Raw genomic sequence first — 19,279 nt, forward strand, 5'->3', positions numbered from 1 at the left:
GCTGTCAAGAGAACACCATGTGGAATTACCTGTGTACCTTTCCCACAGAATGGAGAGAAAGAGAGCACGAGGCTGTACATCTTCAAAAAATCACTTAGGCACAGTATTTTATCTACCAGGATTTTAAAAGGAAAACAACATCTAAAGCCCAGTGACCACAGAAAGCGTAAGTTAAATAAAATAGCAACACCACACCTATTAACACGAAAACACAACTTGTGCTGTCAAATCAGTACATTGGAATCTGCACCGGCAAATGTTAACTGGAATTTTTGTGCTCCAGGACACCGCACTGCCAGGACAATGCGTACAACACAGTTGAGGAACCCTTGGCTGCAGGTGTCAAGGAAGAAGCTCAAAAACAGCACTAACATGACAGTATGTTCACAGAAAGCGGTGCCCTTCTTCAGGGCAGCTACATTCTTCCAACTGAAGTGCGGAGGTCTCGCAGGAAAAGCATCATCTGAACAGAGAGGAAGCCTGTGTGGTCATAAGACGATTCTGCCCATGTTCCCTGGAAAAATTCAGTCTTCAGCAGTACCAACCTGGCTCCTCGGCCTCAACTCACCTCTCAAACCCAAGCACTGCTCCGTGTTCACATCATCTGGAACCAAGCCCAACTTAAATCAAAAGAAAAATCAAAGTGACACACTGGAAACATCTATCATCATTCTTGGTAAGATCCACAATCGAGTGGGATTCTGCAGTCAGGGTGTTACAGGAGACTCACCTCTTCCTCCTCACGTGAGCAAAAGCAGAGGGGAAAAAGACGGGATGTCAGAAAATCCTGCGGCCCTCACTGCACGTCCACGGCTAACTTAACTAAACACTATCATCAACCAAGTCTTGAAACATCTTCCTTCTAGCTGCTCAAAGCCAACATGCGCCGCTTCAAATCCCGCGTTATACCACAAACTCATGGGACACTGTGGTAGCACAGCGATGCCGAACTACTGCTGCTTTCGCACCTGTCACACAACAAATCATAACTGTGTTGTCCGGGAAACACTGCAATTCCTCAGGTACTTCCCATTTCTGACAAACATCCTTCCTGCCCTTCAGAAAGATTATTACCTCGCGCAGAAACGGTTAGGAAAATCGTGTCAGATCAGGATCAAATTTTGGTAACACAAGACGGATCTCTCTGGCGACTAATTTAATAATTAATAATAAAGCGCTCCAGCTTAACTCTCACAGCAGAAGACGCGCAGTTTTGCGTAGCTGCCTGTAAAAGCAAAGCCGGCAGAAAGCAGCCGCGAGCACGCCGCTCGCGGGTCACCGAGCGCCGACCTCGGCGCACACCAGCTCACCGCCAGGCCCGGAGCCGCGGGCGCCCCGCGAAACCGCCCGACCTCCCCAAACCCGCGCGGGCAGAGCTGCGCCCCCAGCCGCGCTCGCAGGAGAGGCCGCGCCGCGCCAGGAGGGGCCCGCCGCGCTCCCGGGCCAAGGCCCCGGCCCGGCCCGGCCGGAGCTGGGAGGCGGCCGGGGCGCAGGCGCCGGGCCGGCACCGTTAGGCCCCGCGGCCTCCCCGACGCTCGCCTCCGGGCTCGAGGGGAGCGGGCGCACGGGCGAGGGGCGGCGCGGCTGCCCCGCGCCGTGCGGCCGCGGCCCCCCGCCTCGGCCCGCCGGCCCCCCCCGCCCCGTCGCCATGGCGACCGCCGCCCCCCCCCCTCGCCGTGCCCGGGCCCCGCCGCGCTCACCGCTCCGCCGCCGGGGCCGGGGCCGCCCTCCGCGGCCTGCAGCTCGGCCGTCATGCCGGCCGGCAGCGGCCGCCCGCCGCAGCCCGCCCGTCCGCCCGCGCATGCGCCGCCGCCGCCGCGTGGGGCCGGGGCCGGGCGGGCTGTGCCGTGACGCAGCCAGGCCCCCGCGGCGCGGCGCTGCCCGCGAAGGCCGCCGCCCCGGAGCGGCCCTTAGCCCCGGGGGGCGCCGCCGCAGAGGAACGGAGGCGTTAGTTTAGTTAGTTAGTTAGTTAGTTAGAGGATTACAGCCGCAACTCGGGTGCCGTTTGCACCATAAGCACGGCCCCGGCGGCAGAGCAGGGCCGCGATACCGCTCCGCACAGGCGGCAGTGAGCCGCGGGAGTCGGGCACACCGCCGTGAAAACCAGCTCGAGCGGCCCAGCACCGCGCCGCTGCCGCGCTCTGGCCCCCTTCGTCCACGCTTCCCCCTCGCAGCCCGGCCGCCGGCTGCGCCAGAGCCGGCGCTTTTACCCCCGTGCTTCGCGGCAGCAGCTCCCTGGAAGGCAAAGGAGGAGCGGCCCTGGAAACGGGTCCGAGCGGGGCACGCGATTTCTCCTCCTTCGGCCGGTCGGCTTTGCGCGTGTTTAATGCAGGCGCGCGTGAGGACCGCGATCAAGCCTGGCTGCCCTCACGCCTACCGCCAGGCACCGCGACGCCCCGTCCTCTCCAGCCTGCGAAGGAGCCGCAGAGCAGAACACGAGCCAGATGGGAAACGCAGACTGCAGCAAACGCCGTTCTGCTGCTCTGGGGAAATTACCAAATCCCACATGTTTTTGCCAGGGTGCCAGGCTCTGCATCCTTCCCTCCCTGCAAGCACAGCCTCGGCTCCACCTGCTCCGTCCGCAGGAGTTCAGTTCCTGCTGCTGTAGTACTCCGAGGCAGGAACTACTCCAACCGCACAGCTGCTCTCCTCTGCCTTAGCATGCAGCAGCGACCCTCCACTGACACCTTTCTGCAGCAGGGTCCCTTGGGCAATGCCTTGCATCACTCCTTACAGCTCCCAAAGCTAAGCAGATCTCATTTCAGAGACCTTTTTCCCCCCCATTTCTTAACCCAGCCAGAGAAAAAGGAGAATTCTGCCACTCGTTGCCAAGAAAGGTCCCTGTTGCAGCAGAGGTTGGAGGAGGAAGAAATGCAACTCCCTGATTAGAAACAGCAGCTTAAAAAAACAAAACCAAAACACAAGGCAAAGAGGACATTCCTACAACTTATTTGTCTAAGCCAACATCCATTGGAGAGCGTGGAAATAAGGAATGGTCCTTCCTCTGCACAAAGGGAAAAGGGTGACCAAGTGACTGCAGAACCAGGAGGCGAGTCAAGACATTTACCAAGAGGATGGACAGAGGAGAATTAGCTCTTGCTAAATGGCCTCATTACCAGTTTAGGCAAAAAGTTACATATTCACTACCAATGTTTTTTTTTCTACCCACTAAGGGCTGAGAATAGCAGGGCCAGGAGTCTGGGGGTACTTCAGGTAATGAAGGTTGCACAGATGTAAATGATTAGCAAATGGCCACCTGGTGATGGGCCGGTGGTCCAGGGCAGAGAGCAAAAAAGGGCAGATGAGATGCCTTCTGCACATCTCCGTTACTGCATTGCTGTTACTGCTCCGAGTTAACTGCGAACGAAAAAGGAGCAGTGGGCCAAGCAGGAGGGTTTGGGGTTCAATCCCTTTCTGGAGTAAGCCCGAACAGAGAGGGCACGCACTATGTCACTTTGCTCTCTTTCCTTGCAGATGCCAGTGCAGAAGGGGCCTGTCCAGCCTTTGGAGGAATCCTGCTGGCAGAGAGCATCTTGTTCTCTCCTGAAACGTGCCAAGTGAAATCCTCCCCAAGAGCCCCCATTAATCACAGTGTAATACGTCTTTTAATTAAAGGGAGTCAGGAAAGACTGAAAGCAGACAGGATTTTTCCCCCTGCACCATTAGTGATTGTTCTTCATTAAACAATAGCAGGTTTCCATTATCCAGGGTAATTCAAGAGCACAGTAACTACTGTCAAATGCAGAAGACGTTGCAGTGTAAGTCTGATTTAAAACGGCTATTTGGGCCTCAATTATTAATGGAATTAGCATCCTGTAAGTCAGCAACAGGCACAGCTGCAGGTAAGAGCACTGAAGGAAAATCATATTAGCGTGATTTTTCCCCTCCTGGGGGAAGGGCCCTAGATTCCATTAGTCACTTAGTGCTACAACGTCAATGAGATTAAAATACTGCCTACAATCAGACTGGAGTTCAGTACAGGTTGGGATATTTCAGCAGTAGTAACAAGCCTAGAAACATTCAGCTGTGTTTTTCTCTGAGCTAATTTGCTCTTTCAGGGGAATATGATGTCAATGGGAGCTGCCCCAGGTAGAGGGACACCATCAGCTGTTGCTGAAGAAAGCCTTCAATGGTGGGAACTTTGAGCAAAGCCAGAAACTGCAGATCATGAGATGGCAGCTGCCTTCAGAGCACTTCTCCTGCATGTCCTACCCTCAGGTAAGTTCCTTATATACGCTGGACCCTTTCCAAGCTGCAGATGCCATCTGTGATGTGTGCATATGGCTAGCGCATGCTCCGTGTTTGCCCAAGGAAGCTGGATTAGATACTGTGAAAGGGAACAGCTTTGCTCTTACCCAGCAGGGTGGACTGACTGTGTGACCTTGGCAGTGTGGCATGTCTGCAATGAGGTCCTTAAGTGTTCATCTAACAAGGAATCTGGAAATGCCACAGTTTTCAGGGTTAAGCTACTTTAGATGCAAAACCTTTGACATCGACAGCCTACCAGGGATTTTCCAGGTGTGGAGGCACATATCAGAGGTCCCCAGATGAAAAACTATGCAGACAAGGAGGTTTGTAGCAATAGAAGGGGCCAGTAATCTGCTTTCCACAATTTTCAAGTCACTGTATTTTTAGAGGTCTAATTGAAATTAGAAGAAAAAAAAAAATCCTTTTTTAGGTTTGATTTCACTGGAAGCCCTCATAATTTCATAGCTTTATACCATCAACTTGCATAGACAGTTGAGCCAAGTCAAAAGGCAGCAGTCACAGCGTCTTTTAAATCTTTTTGAAAATGACCAGCACTGCAAACAGCATCAAGCAGCTTAACCTCAATGCATTTGTATCCGGTATGCTGACCGAGGTTCACAGCCTGCTGGGGTGACAGGTCCCAGGCGCATCTTCCTTATTTTATTTAGCATTGCAACTAATTGCACCAAGGAGGACTGTCCCCAGAGAGTCTTCAAAGATATTTTTCCCTCTCTGAAGCAAGTTAGATGCAGTGCATATCATACCAGAAAGGGAGAAAAGAGCCTAAATGTCATCTCAGCTTCAAAATACAGAAGGAGGCCCATCTTTTGCACCAGCCATCTGAGGCTGTTAATGCCCCTTTCAGAAAAATTTCCCTGAGTTTAATTCCACAGTGATGATTATGGTATGAGTAGGCAGCCAGACACACATGGCTAGCTCTATTTTGCAAGCAGGAAAACTGAGGCAAGGAAAGGCATGAGATGCTTTACCGGGATAATGCAGGGAGTGTTCGGCAGAGATAAGCGTGGAACCCAGATCTCCCTCAGCTCTTAGAAGTCAAAGCATAGTTCAGTGAAAAGCACAGGACTCTGAATTTAAGGAGAGTGAGGATACAGTTTAAATCCATTTTATGGAAAAGTTTTGCAGAAAGCGACATTGCTGTTTCGTTGGCACGTGGCGGGCTGCAAGGAGGGAGTTCGTGTCACCCCCAAACCCAGGCTGGACACAGTCGCCCCCACTGCCTCGCTCCTTTGGCTGCCCCAGGCTTTCTGCCTCTGCCTGCTGAGACAGTCTAGCGATCGCTCATGTCATGTTAGTTTTCTGGGTCATAATTTACTGTTAATTACTGGCCACTGAATTGCATATCCATTCTGTTAATCTAACTTCTACTGAAGATTAAATTATTTCCCTTTGTTTAGCATAAAGCCCAAATACTCTAAATTTCTACTTCAATTCCCCCCCCCCCAAAAAAAAAAAAAGAAAACCTTGAAGGAGGGTAACTTGCAAGCCAATTTTTTTTGCTTCAAAAAGAAAATGCTTTTTTTCCAAAAACATCAGCTGTATGATTAAACTATAGAGCTCGCTGCCTCCGAATGGAGCTGGAGCCAAGATTTGAGCAAGATTCAGGCAAGACTGCATGATCAGTCAGAAAACAAAAATTAATCACTTGAGTAGCTAATGCTGACAAAAAGAGCAGAGAGCATTCAGGGGTTAATGCAGTCTAACACATGATTTGTGCAAGGTCTAAGTGGAAACGGGTCATACTGCACCTGCCTGCTTGTACTTCCCATGAGAAACTAGACTGGCCCTGCTGGGAAGCCAGCAAAGGCAAGATTTGACACACATCTTTGAGTGCAATTTTTAAAGACTGCCCTTAGAAAACGTGGCTGTGGAAGGAAGCCGCTGCCCAGAGCCAAACACTCACCTGGCTCGCAGCTCTGATGAATCGAAGGTGACTGTTCCTCAGCTCAGGCCAGGGCTTGAATTGCACCTCCAGCACAATTCTCAGCATTTTGGTCACGGTGACATTGATAAATCATAGAACGGCTGCCCGTGGCAGCAAGTGACACCGTGTCCCTCATAAAGGAATGGGTATGAGCAGGCCTGGTGCACTGGGAGAGGAGATCTCATTTACAGTTTCCTGCTGGATCTCATACTTTCAGCAGCTCATCAAAACAGCCATCAAAAGCTCTGAGCACTCAGACGCATGCATGCGCAGGACACCGCAGATTAGATTTTGCTCACGCACATTGGCAATTTGCTTCAGCCCAATGACTCTGTGAGGCCGAGCTCCCCAAGGGCTGGCAAAGCTTGTGAGCAAAATATCTTTTTGCATCTCAGGAGGAGCACTCAGAAATGTGTCACTTACAATTGCTGGTCTTCATTTCTCCTCCACCGTATCAGCTCTGCACAGAGTGCCGGGGCTCAGCGCTGGCACTGAAGCCAGATGCTCCCGGGGGGCGTTGGTTCTCCTTGCCCCGAGGAAGGGTCCCTGGCATTTTTGCCTGGAACAACTGCAATGCAGGAAGTGGAGGAGAGGTAAAGGGTCAGACAAAATGTCATTAAGTTCCTAGCTGTAGTGATTTCTCTGTTTGCTAATTTCTAGGCCAAATGCAATTTACTGAGGCCCATGGCACATGAAGATTAACCCCCCAGCCACAGCTGACACTTTTCCACCTCCCTGCTGCTAAACCTAGCTGAAGGCGCCTATTTGTGTTTCAGGAAACTCCACTGCAGGTGCTCTGTGGCCCAGAGACTCCACTTCCCATTGCTTGACCAGGCATCTTCGACAGCATTACCGCAGGGGAGCGAGACCCATCAGGGACTGGACGGAGGCCACCACTGTGTACCTGGACCTCTGCGTGTACACGGTGCTGGATGTGGTAATCACAGCCTCCCCACGAAGCTGCCCTCAAGCTCCCGCTGCTCACGACACGCTATCACCCGCCAGACCGGGACCGGCTCCAGGTGGAAATGAGCTCCCTGCATGATTTGTGTCTGTGCAGTTACAGATAGTGTCCTTTGCTTTGTTATTTTTAAATAGGTTTGGGAATTTCAGCATTCTAGAAACATGGCCTTTTCAAGGGTTGGTTTAGCTTAGACTGAAACTAAGCAGGCAAAAATTATAATGCATGTTTAAAGGGAGATTTTAAAAGGTGCATGTTCATTAAATTGTACGTCTTCTCTGTCTGTTTCAATTAGCAGATTGGAGGGAATTTGGACTTGGATTGCCCAAAGCAGTGAGGTTCCAGTCTGATGGCAGCTTGGATGCTGATCTCCTTACAGGACTTTGAAGACTGCATCCTCACAGCTTTCTTTGTGCTTGAGTGCAAACATTTTTGTTGAGGCATTTGGGAGGAAAGAGGGTGAGGAAAAGGAGTCAGCGGAGCTGATGAACTGGATAATGTTTACTGGGTTGCTCAGTTGCATTGTGTTTTCCTTATATGCAAAGAAAAAAACCCAAAATAACCAGCAAAGTTTAAATCCAACATAAAAAAAATTCTGCCAATTCCAGGAGTCTACCAAACTAATAATAGCACTAGATATGGAGGTGATATTATTCGTTTCAATTTTGACAGCATCCCTTTAAGCACAGTTGGAAGGTCTGTGCTGTTCAAGCTTCCTCCTTCTCAGCTTACCTGACCTGCCTCACTATTCTGAAAGCTGCTGAAATATATTTGAGGTGCTGGCAAGTGTATTAACATAGGCACTGTGTGGGCATGGTATTAATTACAGGAAATATGCTATGTGAATTAATGAATAACTGCAAGCACTGTAATTACCTCTTGTATTGCAGATCTTTAATTCCTTCTTGCTGGGGAACTGAAATTGCATTTCAGGGCATCTGAAGATGCAAAGTTTGGGTGTAGATCAAGTGAGCGTTTCCCACAGGTGTCTAGCAGACCAGAATCAGTTTCCTTCTGCTGCTGGCCGTCCATCAGCATTGTGGGGAGAGCAAAGAGCAGATTTGGAAAATGCCATTTTGTTACAAAAATGGAAGAGTTTCAGAAAGGATATTGCTTGCTTTAGCTGTAGCAAGTCCCTCGTAAACACCAAGCTGAAAGAGATGGGCTATGTACATGAGCAGAGCTGCAGGCTTGAATTCACCATCTCCACATCATTAGCTGTAAGCTAGCGGGATCCGGTAAAATAGCCACCCTAAGCCAGAATAGGGATGAGGAAATTTCTTTCCCCTCCCAATTTAGGGTCTTCTGTACATCTTTGGCTGTAAAGAATGCACATTCAGAAGATCTATACCGGCACTACCGGTACATCTAAGCAGAGATTTGGCTCCAGAGCCAATGTCATCAAGCATCCAGAGGCTTTAAAAGCCTCGATGCAGCAGAGCTGTCAGCAGGTGCGGACGCTAATAGACGAGCATTTAGCAACCATTGTTTCGCATGAAGAGCTCTCGGCCCGTCTTCATCACTGCCTCTGACTTCTATTGTGATCTTTTGCCTCCTGTTTCGTGTACATAAAAGACTAGTCTTGTCTGAGAATATCAAGTTATTGCGAGGACCTTGGGGAAATCTGATTAGGGAGGTAATCTAGTCAACAGAGAAGAGTTCCAATTTGCTTATATTGAGTTTCGCCAATTCTGAATCCCAGATACCTTTGTATTCCACTCCATTGACTAGAGCCTCCCAGACAGACGCTGAGGCATCTGTTTCTATACTCTGCCGAACTGGGGAAGATAAATAAGAATGTGTGGGAATTATCTGTACATTTGCTAACCACCAATTTAGGTCTAAGTAGGCTCCCTCTGTTAGGAAGACTAATGAATTCCAATTCTCCGAAATATCCTGTGCTTTTAACAAGCAAGATGGAAGGTATCTGAAAAAGAAAGAGGAAAGAGCTGTGAATAATGCCACCAGAGAACCAATTATGCCAGCCAGCTGGCATTGAGAAACTTGTTGTTTAACTTGATTAAAAAAAGACTCTAGTTTTAGCTGCAGCCCTGTTGCACTCACCAGTGAGCTGCCGGGATAGCCGTGGTCCATGCGAGGCTCCTTTGGGCCAGCACAGCGATCGACACAGTGCTTTACACTGGGAGAGCAGGTGAGGAAAAGTTAAAAGAACCTGGAAGAGGTCAGGAGCAAGTGGTTTCTCCTTCACCTTGACGTTTTGGCAAACCCTGCCGTCATGCAGTAGGTCCTTTGCCTTCAGATGAAGCAGTGAGCCAAGCAAACAGAAAGGACTGGGCAACACCGAGGAGGTGCTGTAGAGGGAAATAATAACAAAAGAGTATTGACTTGGGAATGTTTTTGACAAAGTTTAGGTTCCAAAAGCCAGCCCTAGGCTGGTTCTCCTGCCAGTTGAGTCTGCTCTTGAGAGTGAACACAAAGTAGAGTCTCCCCTTTAAAAGATCTGAACCAACATGCCAGGATTCTGCATTTTACCGTTACTGTGGGCCACAGTTGGGGAGCCAAAAAAGAGAACTTCTTCCCTGCACTACCATTCATCTCCTCTGAATTCTCTTTTTACAGATCCAGGCCCAAAGGAACCTTCATCCACATGGCAGGGCAGGAAGCAATTCTTGGATATTAGCTAGTATTACTAATATTTCCCCAGCAGAAAGGTCCGAAGGAGCTAGCAGGAGCTTGTCTCATCATTCCTCTGCTGGAGCACACCAAGTCCCGTCCGGGATATTGGTACAGGGCTCCCCTTAGAGGGCACTGTGCAAACAGCTTTTCTCAACAAGCCAAAAACTTTGACACAGACACACTTCTGCTTTCATCGCAAATCCCTCTATGGACTCCTAGGATCTGGAAGGTTTCCTGAAGCTTCCCCCTTTGCAGTCTCCATGGGTCTTTTATGCCACCTTTTCCAGGGAGAAAGGCAACATGTTCATACCCTTTTGCTCTGAGGGCAGAGCTTCAGGCCAACTGGCAGTTAGGCATATGCTTACCTGAAACCCCAGGAGTACTCCACCAAAGGTATTTTTGCAAGACTTACAACACGAACGTGTTTAATCACTGGCAAGAAGGGAGGCCAGCACTGCACATCTTCGGGACTGGGCTGGTCTGATGGGGGCGCTGCCGGTCCTGTAATAAGACAAATTAGAGGAGGAGAAACCCCATCATTGAAAAGACAAGGAATTTCTACCTGTCCTGTCATAAAAAAATACACCTAGCTTGAGGTCACTTATTATGCTTTATGAACAGGAAAAATCTATACGCATGGAGATTTAACACAAGTGGCTGCCTAAAGCAACTGAGACAACTCCCTCTGAAAAATTATTAATATCCTGATTACAAATATAAACTCAGCCTCATATTTTTAGCCCAGGGTTTGCTGAGTGTATGTATTATGTTTAGCAGCCTGATTAATGTCACAGTAACTAATTAGGGTGCAAGACAGATACTGATGATTCGTTTGCAGTGTCAAGTGCAGTCAAAGTGCCATTACGTCAAAGATAATTTACTGCAGCGAGGATCATACACTCTCAGATGAACAGGAAGTGGGAGCTGAAGATCTGCCCTTGCCCCCCTTTTTGCGTAACGAACCCCAAGATCCTCCCATGTATAAGCCTTATTTTATTGAAAGGAAGCAACCAATTTGCACTGTCATTGCTTTAAAAGTGAAAAAAGTGCATATGTGCCACACTTTCTAGTTTCAGCACATTTTGAAACCACACTTTCTGCTGTTACTTTTAGTCTTGGCAAACCAAAATAATATGATGAAATTTCAGAAAGAATCCCAAATAACAGAACTTACTAAATACATACAATTTGCATGGCCTAGCTCTTTTTCCTCTCCTGCTTTGGGCTATGCTAGCACACCTGAAAGCATAAAACAATCTGCACATTGCTAGGTGCCCGCTGAAATTAAAGGGTTGTTACATTATTCTTACTCACTGTATTTCCTTTTTTATTAAAAACTCCTCTCTTTCCTTAGTGCTGCATGAAAGCTCCGCTCATGTGAAGGTCTCCAAATGGGGAGAGGTCTCCTTAGCAATCAGGGGTGTTGGCATATCTTTAACTAGCTTTTTTTCTTGTGAAGCCAGCTGCTCAGAGCAGTGTAATCCCATCACTCCTGGTTTCTTGCGGGCTGTTTAAGGCCCCCGGGAAGCCCCAGTCGGAGCAGCTGCCTGTGCCGCCGAGCTGTCGCTTGGGGCAGAGTCAGAGTGCCCCAGGTATCCCTGCCGCTGCTGCCGTCCCGCCTCTGGAAGCGCCCCAGGATGCCATTCTTGTTAATGCCTGCTAGCAAAGATAATCACCTCTGGAAGCACGTAGTCCCTTTTATCCAGTATGACTATTCAGAGTAGCAAGTATAACAACTAATAAATGATTGCAGAATTTGCTCAAGTGTATGGAAAGGAGAGGGAGCAAGCAATAAGATGCAAAAAACCCAAGAAATATTGACATAAGTTCTAGGGAATTTCAATAGATATCAAGAACTTACACTTAAAAAAAATAGGAAATATTACTTATTTAACCTGTCAGAACCACCTTAAGATTTATGTTTAAAAGCAGGAGGCACTGGTATATAGAGAGACTGTATTTTTAAGAATTGTCCCTTTCTCATCAAGTCAGTCATGTGCCGAAAAGCTGGTTTCTATTTTTTTTTCTCTTGCAGGATGCACAGAACCAGAAGCTAACAACAAGCATTTCATTTTGGCAGGTAAATGAATACTCCCTGCATGCAGCAGAACCAGAGGGAGAAATTTAACTGCCCAGTAGTGCCTACTGTAACCACCTTCCAGGTGGTTTTCTTTCTGGGTTGGATAATAGCCTAGAGACAAAAAAAGATTTGCAGGCTCAGAGCAGAGCAATCGTGCTCTGTTCCGTGGAAGGCAGAGCAGCAGGCACCGCTAGCCCATGCCTCTGGTCTGCAGCTATGAGAAAAGCAAGCTGCTGGCATGCTCCTAGCGAGGCAAGCTTGTCTGTCTCCCTCTCCCAGGGAATCAAAGTGTCTACCCCAATCATAATATGGTTGAGGAAAGCAGCCACACACATCAACTTCATATTCTTCCACCCACAGATCTGGAAGGACAAATTTCTCACCTGGAATTTCAGCCTCTACGACAAGATGAGGGAGATTTCGCTGCCGCTCAATGTTATCTGGGCTCCAGATATTGTCATCAATAAATTGCAAGTTTGCCATTATGTTTGTCATTTCCTTGCAAGGTTCGGTTTCCTATTTTTAAATAGAAGCAACTGAAAAGCTTTCATTTCCGCTTTGATGCAGAACCTGCCCCCGCAATATGAAAGCCTCGGGCTCAGCCAGCTCTAGCTCAGGTTGAACACCTAGAATTGGAGGCATCCAAAAATTCATCCTTCCTTTAGAAATCTTGGCCCCTGCATTATCTGTAGTTGTGCCTGTGCCTCCTCTGCAATGAGCTAGCCAGCTCCGTGCCCCGCTGCTCTCTGCGCTTTCCAGCACATACATCAGGAAGGCTCCCGACCTGCCCTACGTTCACATCTACCGGGATGGTCAGGAGCTACCGGCTGCTGCAGGCAGTGTCTGCCTGCAGGCTGGAGACATACTCCTTCCCCTTCGACGCCCAGAACTGCGGCCTGAGCTTCGGCACACAGGCGAGCTCTCCGTGCCCACCGCGCTTCCACGGAGGTCCCTTCCCTCCCTGCCCCAACCCGCCGCCCTTCCAGGCCCCACCATCGCAGCACACGCCACTGGCGGGCCCAGCCGAGGAGCTCGCTGCCCTTGCGGAAACGCACGATCCCCCGGGCACTGCTGGCTGAAACCCGCACGCTCAGACCCAAGGGGCAGAGCGCCCCGACCCCCCGCACAGCTGGATTCAGAGCACAACAGCTGCGTTTCGGATCCGAAGCAGCAGGCAGCCTGAGGCCGAGCCGCCCCGTGCGGGGGCCGGGGTGCCCGGGGCCTGTGGACCCTCTCCCCACGCGCGGGAGGGCCGGCGAGGAGCTGCTCCATCCGCGCCGCTCGCCGCCAGCAGAACGGGCTGCTGCTTTGATGAGCTTCTTGACTAAGGCTTAAACACTTCATTAATTTTAAAGATTCCAGCTTGCGACACATTACCAGAGCGGCGGGAAATAATGAAGAACACTTGAGCGGGAAGGTGCCTGCAGCCCCGGCGGCAGGCGGGTGTGCGGTGCAGGCGTGTGGGCAAGCGCACCCGCCGTGCCAGCCCCCGCTTGCCTGCGCTGCCGCGGCCCAACTGGACCCCTGTGCTGAGCCGAGCCGAACCGAGCCGAGCCGAGCCCACCGGCTGCAGCTTCGGCTGGGGCCCCGTGCTCTCCCGGTGCGCTCGGGACAACCAAAACAAGAGAAAGCCTATCTTTCAGCAAAACTTTTTTGGATATTTTGAATCAAAAGCTAACAGCCTTTTCAGCCCAACTTAACCTTTCCAATTTGCTTGAAGTCTTTCTCATTTTCTTTTCCTTTCCCAGAGGAAAATACACCCATTTGGGCTGAGTTAGCTGCAGGGTTATTTTTAAAGCCCAAACTGAAAACACTGTGGTTTCTGGTTTGAAATAGTTCTTAAAAAATAAAGCCACAGCACAAGAGTTTTTGTAGGAAATGTAAGGAGGATAGGCACTAAATTTCTACATAAAAGTAACGAGCATTTCCACGATTCCTGCTACAGATCTACTTTGGGAATGGGTGTGCTGACGAGAAGGCTGCACCCGAGTCCGTGCACAGTGCCGGTGCCCGAGGCAGCTGCCCTTGCCTTCCCGTAGGGCGTCCACACGGCTGCCCATTGCCTCGCTGGGCGACCAGCCAGGCCTGGCCCCGAGGACCACGTCTTGCCCTGCCAGCCCTCCTGCAACACTCACCAAAACAAAACAAAACGAGATAAATGCGTGCCGCTGCCCTGGGGAGCCGGGGGAGGTCCAAGTCGGCACCTTCCTGTCCATCAGGAAATTATGGCAGCAAAAACCAAGGGAGAAAAAGCAGCAAACTTTGCTGTGAGCTGCAGCTGGGCGCCGTAAAGACAGCCAAGCAAGATTAAATACTGGTGGGGTCTGCAATTCCCACCTAACCCTGGGTAATATCGCCTCTCTGGCGCGCGCTGCTGTACCTGCTCCCAATGAGATGGATCTCCTTCATTAACGTCAATGGGCTCCAAATACCTTTGTGTACTTATTATTACCTGCCTTTAATGGATAGTGAAATTGTGGCATAATATTGCTAACACCTGAAGGGTGTCTAATGGAGAACATGACTGAAATGAAAGTGCTTTCCTCCCTTTGCTGGGGGATTTAAAGGCATCAGGGCTTCTTTGCCGTTAGGATGATTTGGGGTTAGGGCACTGCACAGGGCAACGTGCAGCTGAGGACAGCCCAGGTTGGCTTGTGTTGGCAGGGCACCACTGCCACCCCCTCGCCTCCCCTTCCAATGAGGAAAAGGCTTTTTCACCCTGGGTTTTGAATCAAGTTACAGACCCGAACAGTGCGTTGTGCTGCAAGTGAATTTCAAACCCATCCCGACCCACCTGAGCTCTCCCCTCTGCCCAGGTCATTGTTTGAAGGCACCCCTTGCTCCGCGTGGTCAGTGTGCTGGTCCCCAGCATCTTCCTGATGGTGGTAGACCTGGGCAGCTTCTACTTACCCCCAACCGTGACACGAGGACCACCTTCAAGCCAGCATGCTGGAGGGCTACGCTGTCTCCAGAGCCAACGTGGAGGGCGAGCTGCTGGGCACCATGCTCAGCACACTGCTCATCGGTGAGCGCCGCAGCCTGGGGGTGCAGCTCTGCTCCTGCCTCGCGCCCGAACAGCAGTGAAAGCAAGGCAGTCCGACCTGAACCACTAACCCAAGTTGTACCTGCCATCCACAGAGCAGCAAGGGGCTGAACTCATGCTGCTCACTGAGTTAAAATACATGTGACTCATCCCTGCAGCTGTTTCAACTTGAATTCATTAAGCAGATGAGTAAATACTAGCAGGTTGCTAAGAAAACTCCTTTTTTCCCAGAGATGTGCTACAGCTGTTATCATTTGGATGTTGGGCTCCAAATTGTTCTTCTCTCTCCCTTTGCCACAGGGGTCTTCTTCACAGTCTGTATGGCCCTCTTGGTCCTCAGTCTGTCCAAGTCCATCCTGCTAGTGAAGCTCCTCCACCTGGGTGATGACCATGTCTGAGCCAGGGTCATCTCCTGCTGCCGGGGGGCGATGGCTCTGCAAGCCACACGTGGCACCAGGGGAATGCAGAAGGCTTTCTTCCCAGTGCGTATGTGCCCCTGGAGGTTGCCACCTTACAAAGCACGCTTCACTGCCTCCACAGGTCTCCCGTTGCACGGGAAGGAGGAGGCAGCTGGAGAACAGGGGCGCTGGGAGGCAATGCCCACTCGGAAAGCCCACGTGAAGAACATCCTAGCAGAGCCGCGTCCCATCAGCACTCACCTCCATGTACGGGAGCAGGAGGGCAGGCTGGGGGCAGAGCGGCTGGATGCGCCGCTCTTCCGAGCGTATGTCCTGGCAGTCGGCACGTACGCCGTCGCCCTCTGCTCCCTCTGGAGCTCCCAGTGAGGGCCCTGGACAGTGCTGCCAATGCCAGGCACGCGTGCCCGGTCGGATGGGATGAACAGGGCTTGCAGGCACTGAACAGGGTGCAGACCTGGGGCGCGGAGAGGCACTGGCTGGCGCACGGATGTGCATTCTTCAGCCATCACTTCCCGTGCAGCAGAAATAGCACAAAAGGAGCAAAATGGAGAGCTGAATTCGGTGTCAGCCCACCCCTGCCATGCTGCGTGCATGCACACGCCATTTCCACACGCGGTGCTTCACCTGCAGCTGCCTCTCGCAGCTCATTACCGCAGCGCTGGTGTTCAGCTCCAATTGCCCATGAAACGCTTCCACTGCTCCTAATGAAATGGAGAGCATCAGATGCTTCTCGCGCCGGGCTCCCCCTGCAGGAAGCGATGCCCCCGGCCGCCCCATGTTTCAGGGGGCAGATGTCCCTCCGAGCACTGCCAGCCCCTGCGCGCCCCAGCGAGGCCCCGCTGCAGCCCGCCAAGGACAGCGCCCCGAAGACCTGCACCGCTTCCCCCCCGATCCAAGGAGATGGTCTCTCTCGCACCGGCACTCCCTGCTTGCTGGCATCCCTGGAAAGGCCGTCCCTGGCCTCAGCACAGAGCAGAACGGCAAATGCTGGTTTTGTGTTTTCATCCTCGGGCCAGTGGAAGGCAATGTGCATGTTATACGTATGCACATTTATGATGCTGCATATTCTCTTTGCATCAAGGTGCAAGAAAACCGGCCTTCACTGCTCAGTACTTGAACCATTGTAGGACCAAAACACACAGCCGGTCTCCCCAGCACTGGCTTCAGATGCTGAGCTACGGCCTCAGTGTACGATGCAGCTCAGTTGTTAAAGCATTTTAGCTAATGCCATGTTCCTGATGGGTCACACTAGACCCTGTGCCACTCTGCCTGCTTTCCTCCCCACTTCCCTTCGATCCACGAGGATGTCATTTGGGGCAATGCAAAGGCTTCACCATCCACGTCTCCATTTAGCACCTGTGGTTAAGGCACTTTGAAAGCTAACAAATGACTTTGCAAAAAAAGTTATCCCATTTAAGTGACATTTTCCTCTGCTTCTGCAAAGACCACACTGCCAGGAACCAGCGTGGCGATCGTTTATCACAGGGCTATTCAAAGGAGATTAAAAACAAGTCAGTTTGGAGGAGATACCCTCTCATACCAAGAACCAGGCTCGCGCCCATTACATCAAGTGTCACTTTGGAGAGCTTTCTGCAGAGATGTCTTAACTGTCCCCTCCAGGCCCCGCAGAACTTGGTGCCGCTGATAATTAAACCGTGAAATACAGCGGGACCGTGGCAGAGCTCATCTGCCCGACCACAGCGACGCTGGTTATTTATTGTCCCTGCTCATTTTTATTATTAAGGATGGCAACGCAAGTTGGGGAAGTTTTCTTATTGCTCTAATAAAATCTTATTTTCAAAGTGCTGCCAATATAAATTTAAACTCATTACATCATACGCACGTAATCACATCCCTCATGAAGACGAATAAAGCAAACAAGAACCACAGATGGAAAAGACCGATCGGGTCAGCTCCTCATGCTCCTGCTAAGGTACGATTATCCCCAACAGGGTGTTTCGCGAGTGCTCTGTCTTCACTGCGCCTGTCAAGCACTTTCCCTGAGACGGCAGAAACTCTGCTTGCCACAGACGCGTATCCGCAAGGGGGAAAAAAATAATTGTTTTAATCAGAGTGTTGGTTAAGCCCCTGGAAACATTGCTATTTGTTCTTCTGTTATTATTTCCAAGTCACCCGTTTAATTTAGAGATGCATGGAGGCCAAGGTGCCCGTTACCGCTGCATCACGGGGGCAGGCTGCGCACAGCCACTTCCCCCAGCCCCATCCCGGCCCCATCCCAGCGGCAGGCATCCGCAGCACCCGCTCCGGCCGCAGCACTGCTCCCAGCCAGCGTGACCTGCACCGAGCGTGCGGCTGCAGCCACCTAAGCACCCATCTGCACTTCATTTCTGAGTCCACCTCTATTTATGTTGAATTATTTACCTAAGGAGACATTTATGGGTTCATAATTAGCAAGACAATGCAGCACCAAGGCGTTTATGACAGCCGGTTCTCGATGCGGAGCAAAGCCATCAGTACCGGCAATGACCCATGGCAGTGATTAAATTAGCGAAATGTGTAGCAGAGCCCCAGCTCCAGCGTGGCGCTGAAAGGCGGCTTCCAGCCCCGCTGATACGAGCCGGGCGGCGACGTAGTTAAGCCCGGGCTTCATTTGGCCGAGCTGTAAAAGCGGGACCGCAGCAATGCCTTCCCCCGGCACGTCCCGTCCCCACGTCTGTGCCCCCGGGGCAGCAGCATCCCTGAGGCCGCTCGCCCTCCTCTTCCTCGCCGGCCCCGCAGCCCCGCAGTGCAGGCGCGGGAGGCAGCCACGTGTGCGCCCCAGGTTATGTCATGTCTCGCAGTGTTAAATCACAGCAGACATGCAATTCGGGGCAGCGCGCTGCTCCCTAATGGGTGGCCCGGGGGCCGCGCTGGGGCCGGGGCCGGCAGGCAGCCGGGCTGCCAGAGCACCGCCGTGATGCTTTATTGGTTTTGACGCCTCGAACGCCCTGTGAAACGCGAGCCCCGACGGCCGGGGGAAGGGCTGCTCCCGCACCGCGGCCCTGCTCGGCGTTTTGGCTAACGCGCTGCCGCCCCTGCCCCGGTTTGCATGCCGGAGGGCTGCAGGGCGGCGGAGACGCAGCATCTCCCGGCCTCCGGGAACGCCAGCCTGCTCTCTGGACTAAATTAAAGGCCAAGCGGAGACAACGGATTCCTCTGTGGCTGATATGCTTCAAAAACCTATTAGCCGTTATGGGGAGCTGTCTCCATCTAGACAAGAAATGGCTCTGTGCTCTGCAGTTTGCAAACTCCCGCGCTGCCAGTGCCTCGTTTGTAACCTCCCTCCCCGCTGCCGGGGGCTCAGCCTCCACCGCAGCCCCGTCCCGGCTGCAGCCACCCCCTTTCAGCCCTCCTCAGCGGCGTGGCTGTCAGGAGCATCCCGGAAAAAAGCTGTCAGGCAACAGGAAACGGGGAAAATGTGCCCCCAAAGCTGCTGGGACAGGTGCACGGGGCTGCACTGGCGCCCTCCTTTCCTGCATTCCTAAATTACAGAAAATACAGATTGTCCCGGCCAGGCCTGAGGCCGGGGGCTGCAGCATCCCCCGGGGGACCTGCTCTGCTGGCTCCGTGCGCTGCTCCGGTGCGGGACCCCGCCGGCTGCACAGCTCACAGCCTCCGCTTCCCCACGCGCCCCGTCAGGACCGCTCGGGGCAGCAGAGGAGGCTTTGGCCCGGGAAGATGCACCTGCACCGAGCTGCCAGAAGCGCTGGATGCCAAGTGCTTCGATTCTCAGAAAAGCAATTACTGTGCAGCAGATTACAGAGCTAATAAAATCCCATTATACCATTTCAGAAAGTAAATCTGATCTGGATGCTGCCAATTTATATCAGACGTCCCACAAAAAGTCCCGTAAGAGCCCCCAACGCACAGACCACGCGTGTGCGCATGCGTAATACCAGCCTGTAATAGATCACACTAATTAGATATCCGATAACGGAAGGGCTGA

The 19,279-nt window shown here is 51.7% G+C and overlaps 2 protein-coding genes across 8 annotated transcripts in view; one reads left to right on the top strand and one right to left on the bottom strand.

Annotated features, from left to right (window-relative positions):
• USP28 (ubiquitin specific peptidase 28) overlaps positions 1–1,773 on the bottom strand; it is a 31,473-nt gene extending 29,700 nt beyond the window's left edge. For 6 of the 7 annotated variants that reach the window (XM_067310290.1, XM_067310294.1, XM_067310292.1 and 3 more), the window contains exon 1: positions 1,701–1,773. In XM_067310290.1, coding sequence (XP_067166391.1) covers positions 1,701–1,754 — 54 coding nt within the window. In that variant the 5' untranslated portion in view covers positions 1,755–1,773. Of the gene's footprint in view, positions 1–568; positions 621–1,700 lie in introns of those variants that run through there. The other variant, XM_067310291.1, reaches the window with a different exon arrangement.
• A 3,019-nt stretch (positions 1,774–4,792) lies between these two features.
• On the top strand, positions 4,793–12,950 carry HTR3B (5-hydroxytryptamine receptor 3B). The gene is given in 6 exon segments (XM_067310005.1): positions 4,793–4,847; positions 6,970–7,130; positions 11,827–11,871; positions 12,232–12,341; positions 12,631–12,669; positions 12,671–12,950. Coding segments are annotated over 6 exon segments (690 nt in total).
• Positions 12,951–19,279: the final 6,329 nt, after the last annotated feature.

Source organism: Apteryx mantelli, chromosome 23 (genome assembly GCF_036417845.1).
Source record: "Apteryx mantelli isolate bAptMan1 chromosome 23, bAptMan1.hap1, whole genome shotgun sequence".
Taxonomy (NCBI): Eukaryota; Metazoa; Chordata; class Aves; order Apterygiformes; family Apterygidae; genus Apteryx; species Apteryx mantelli.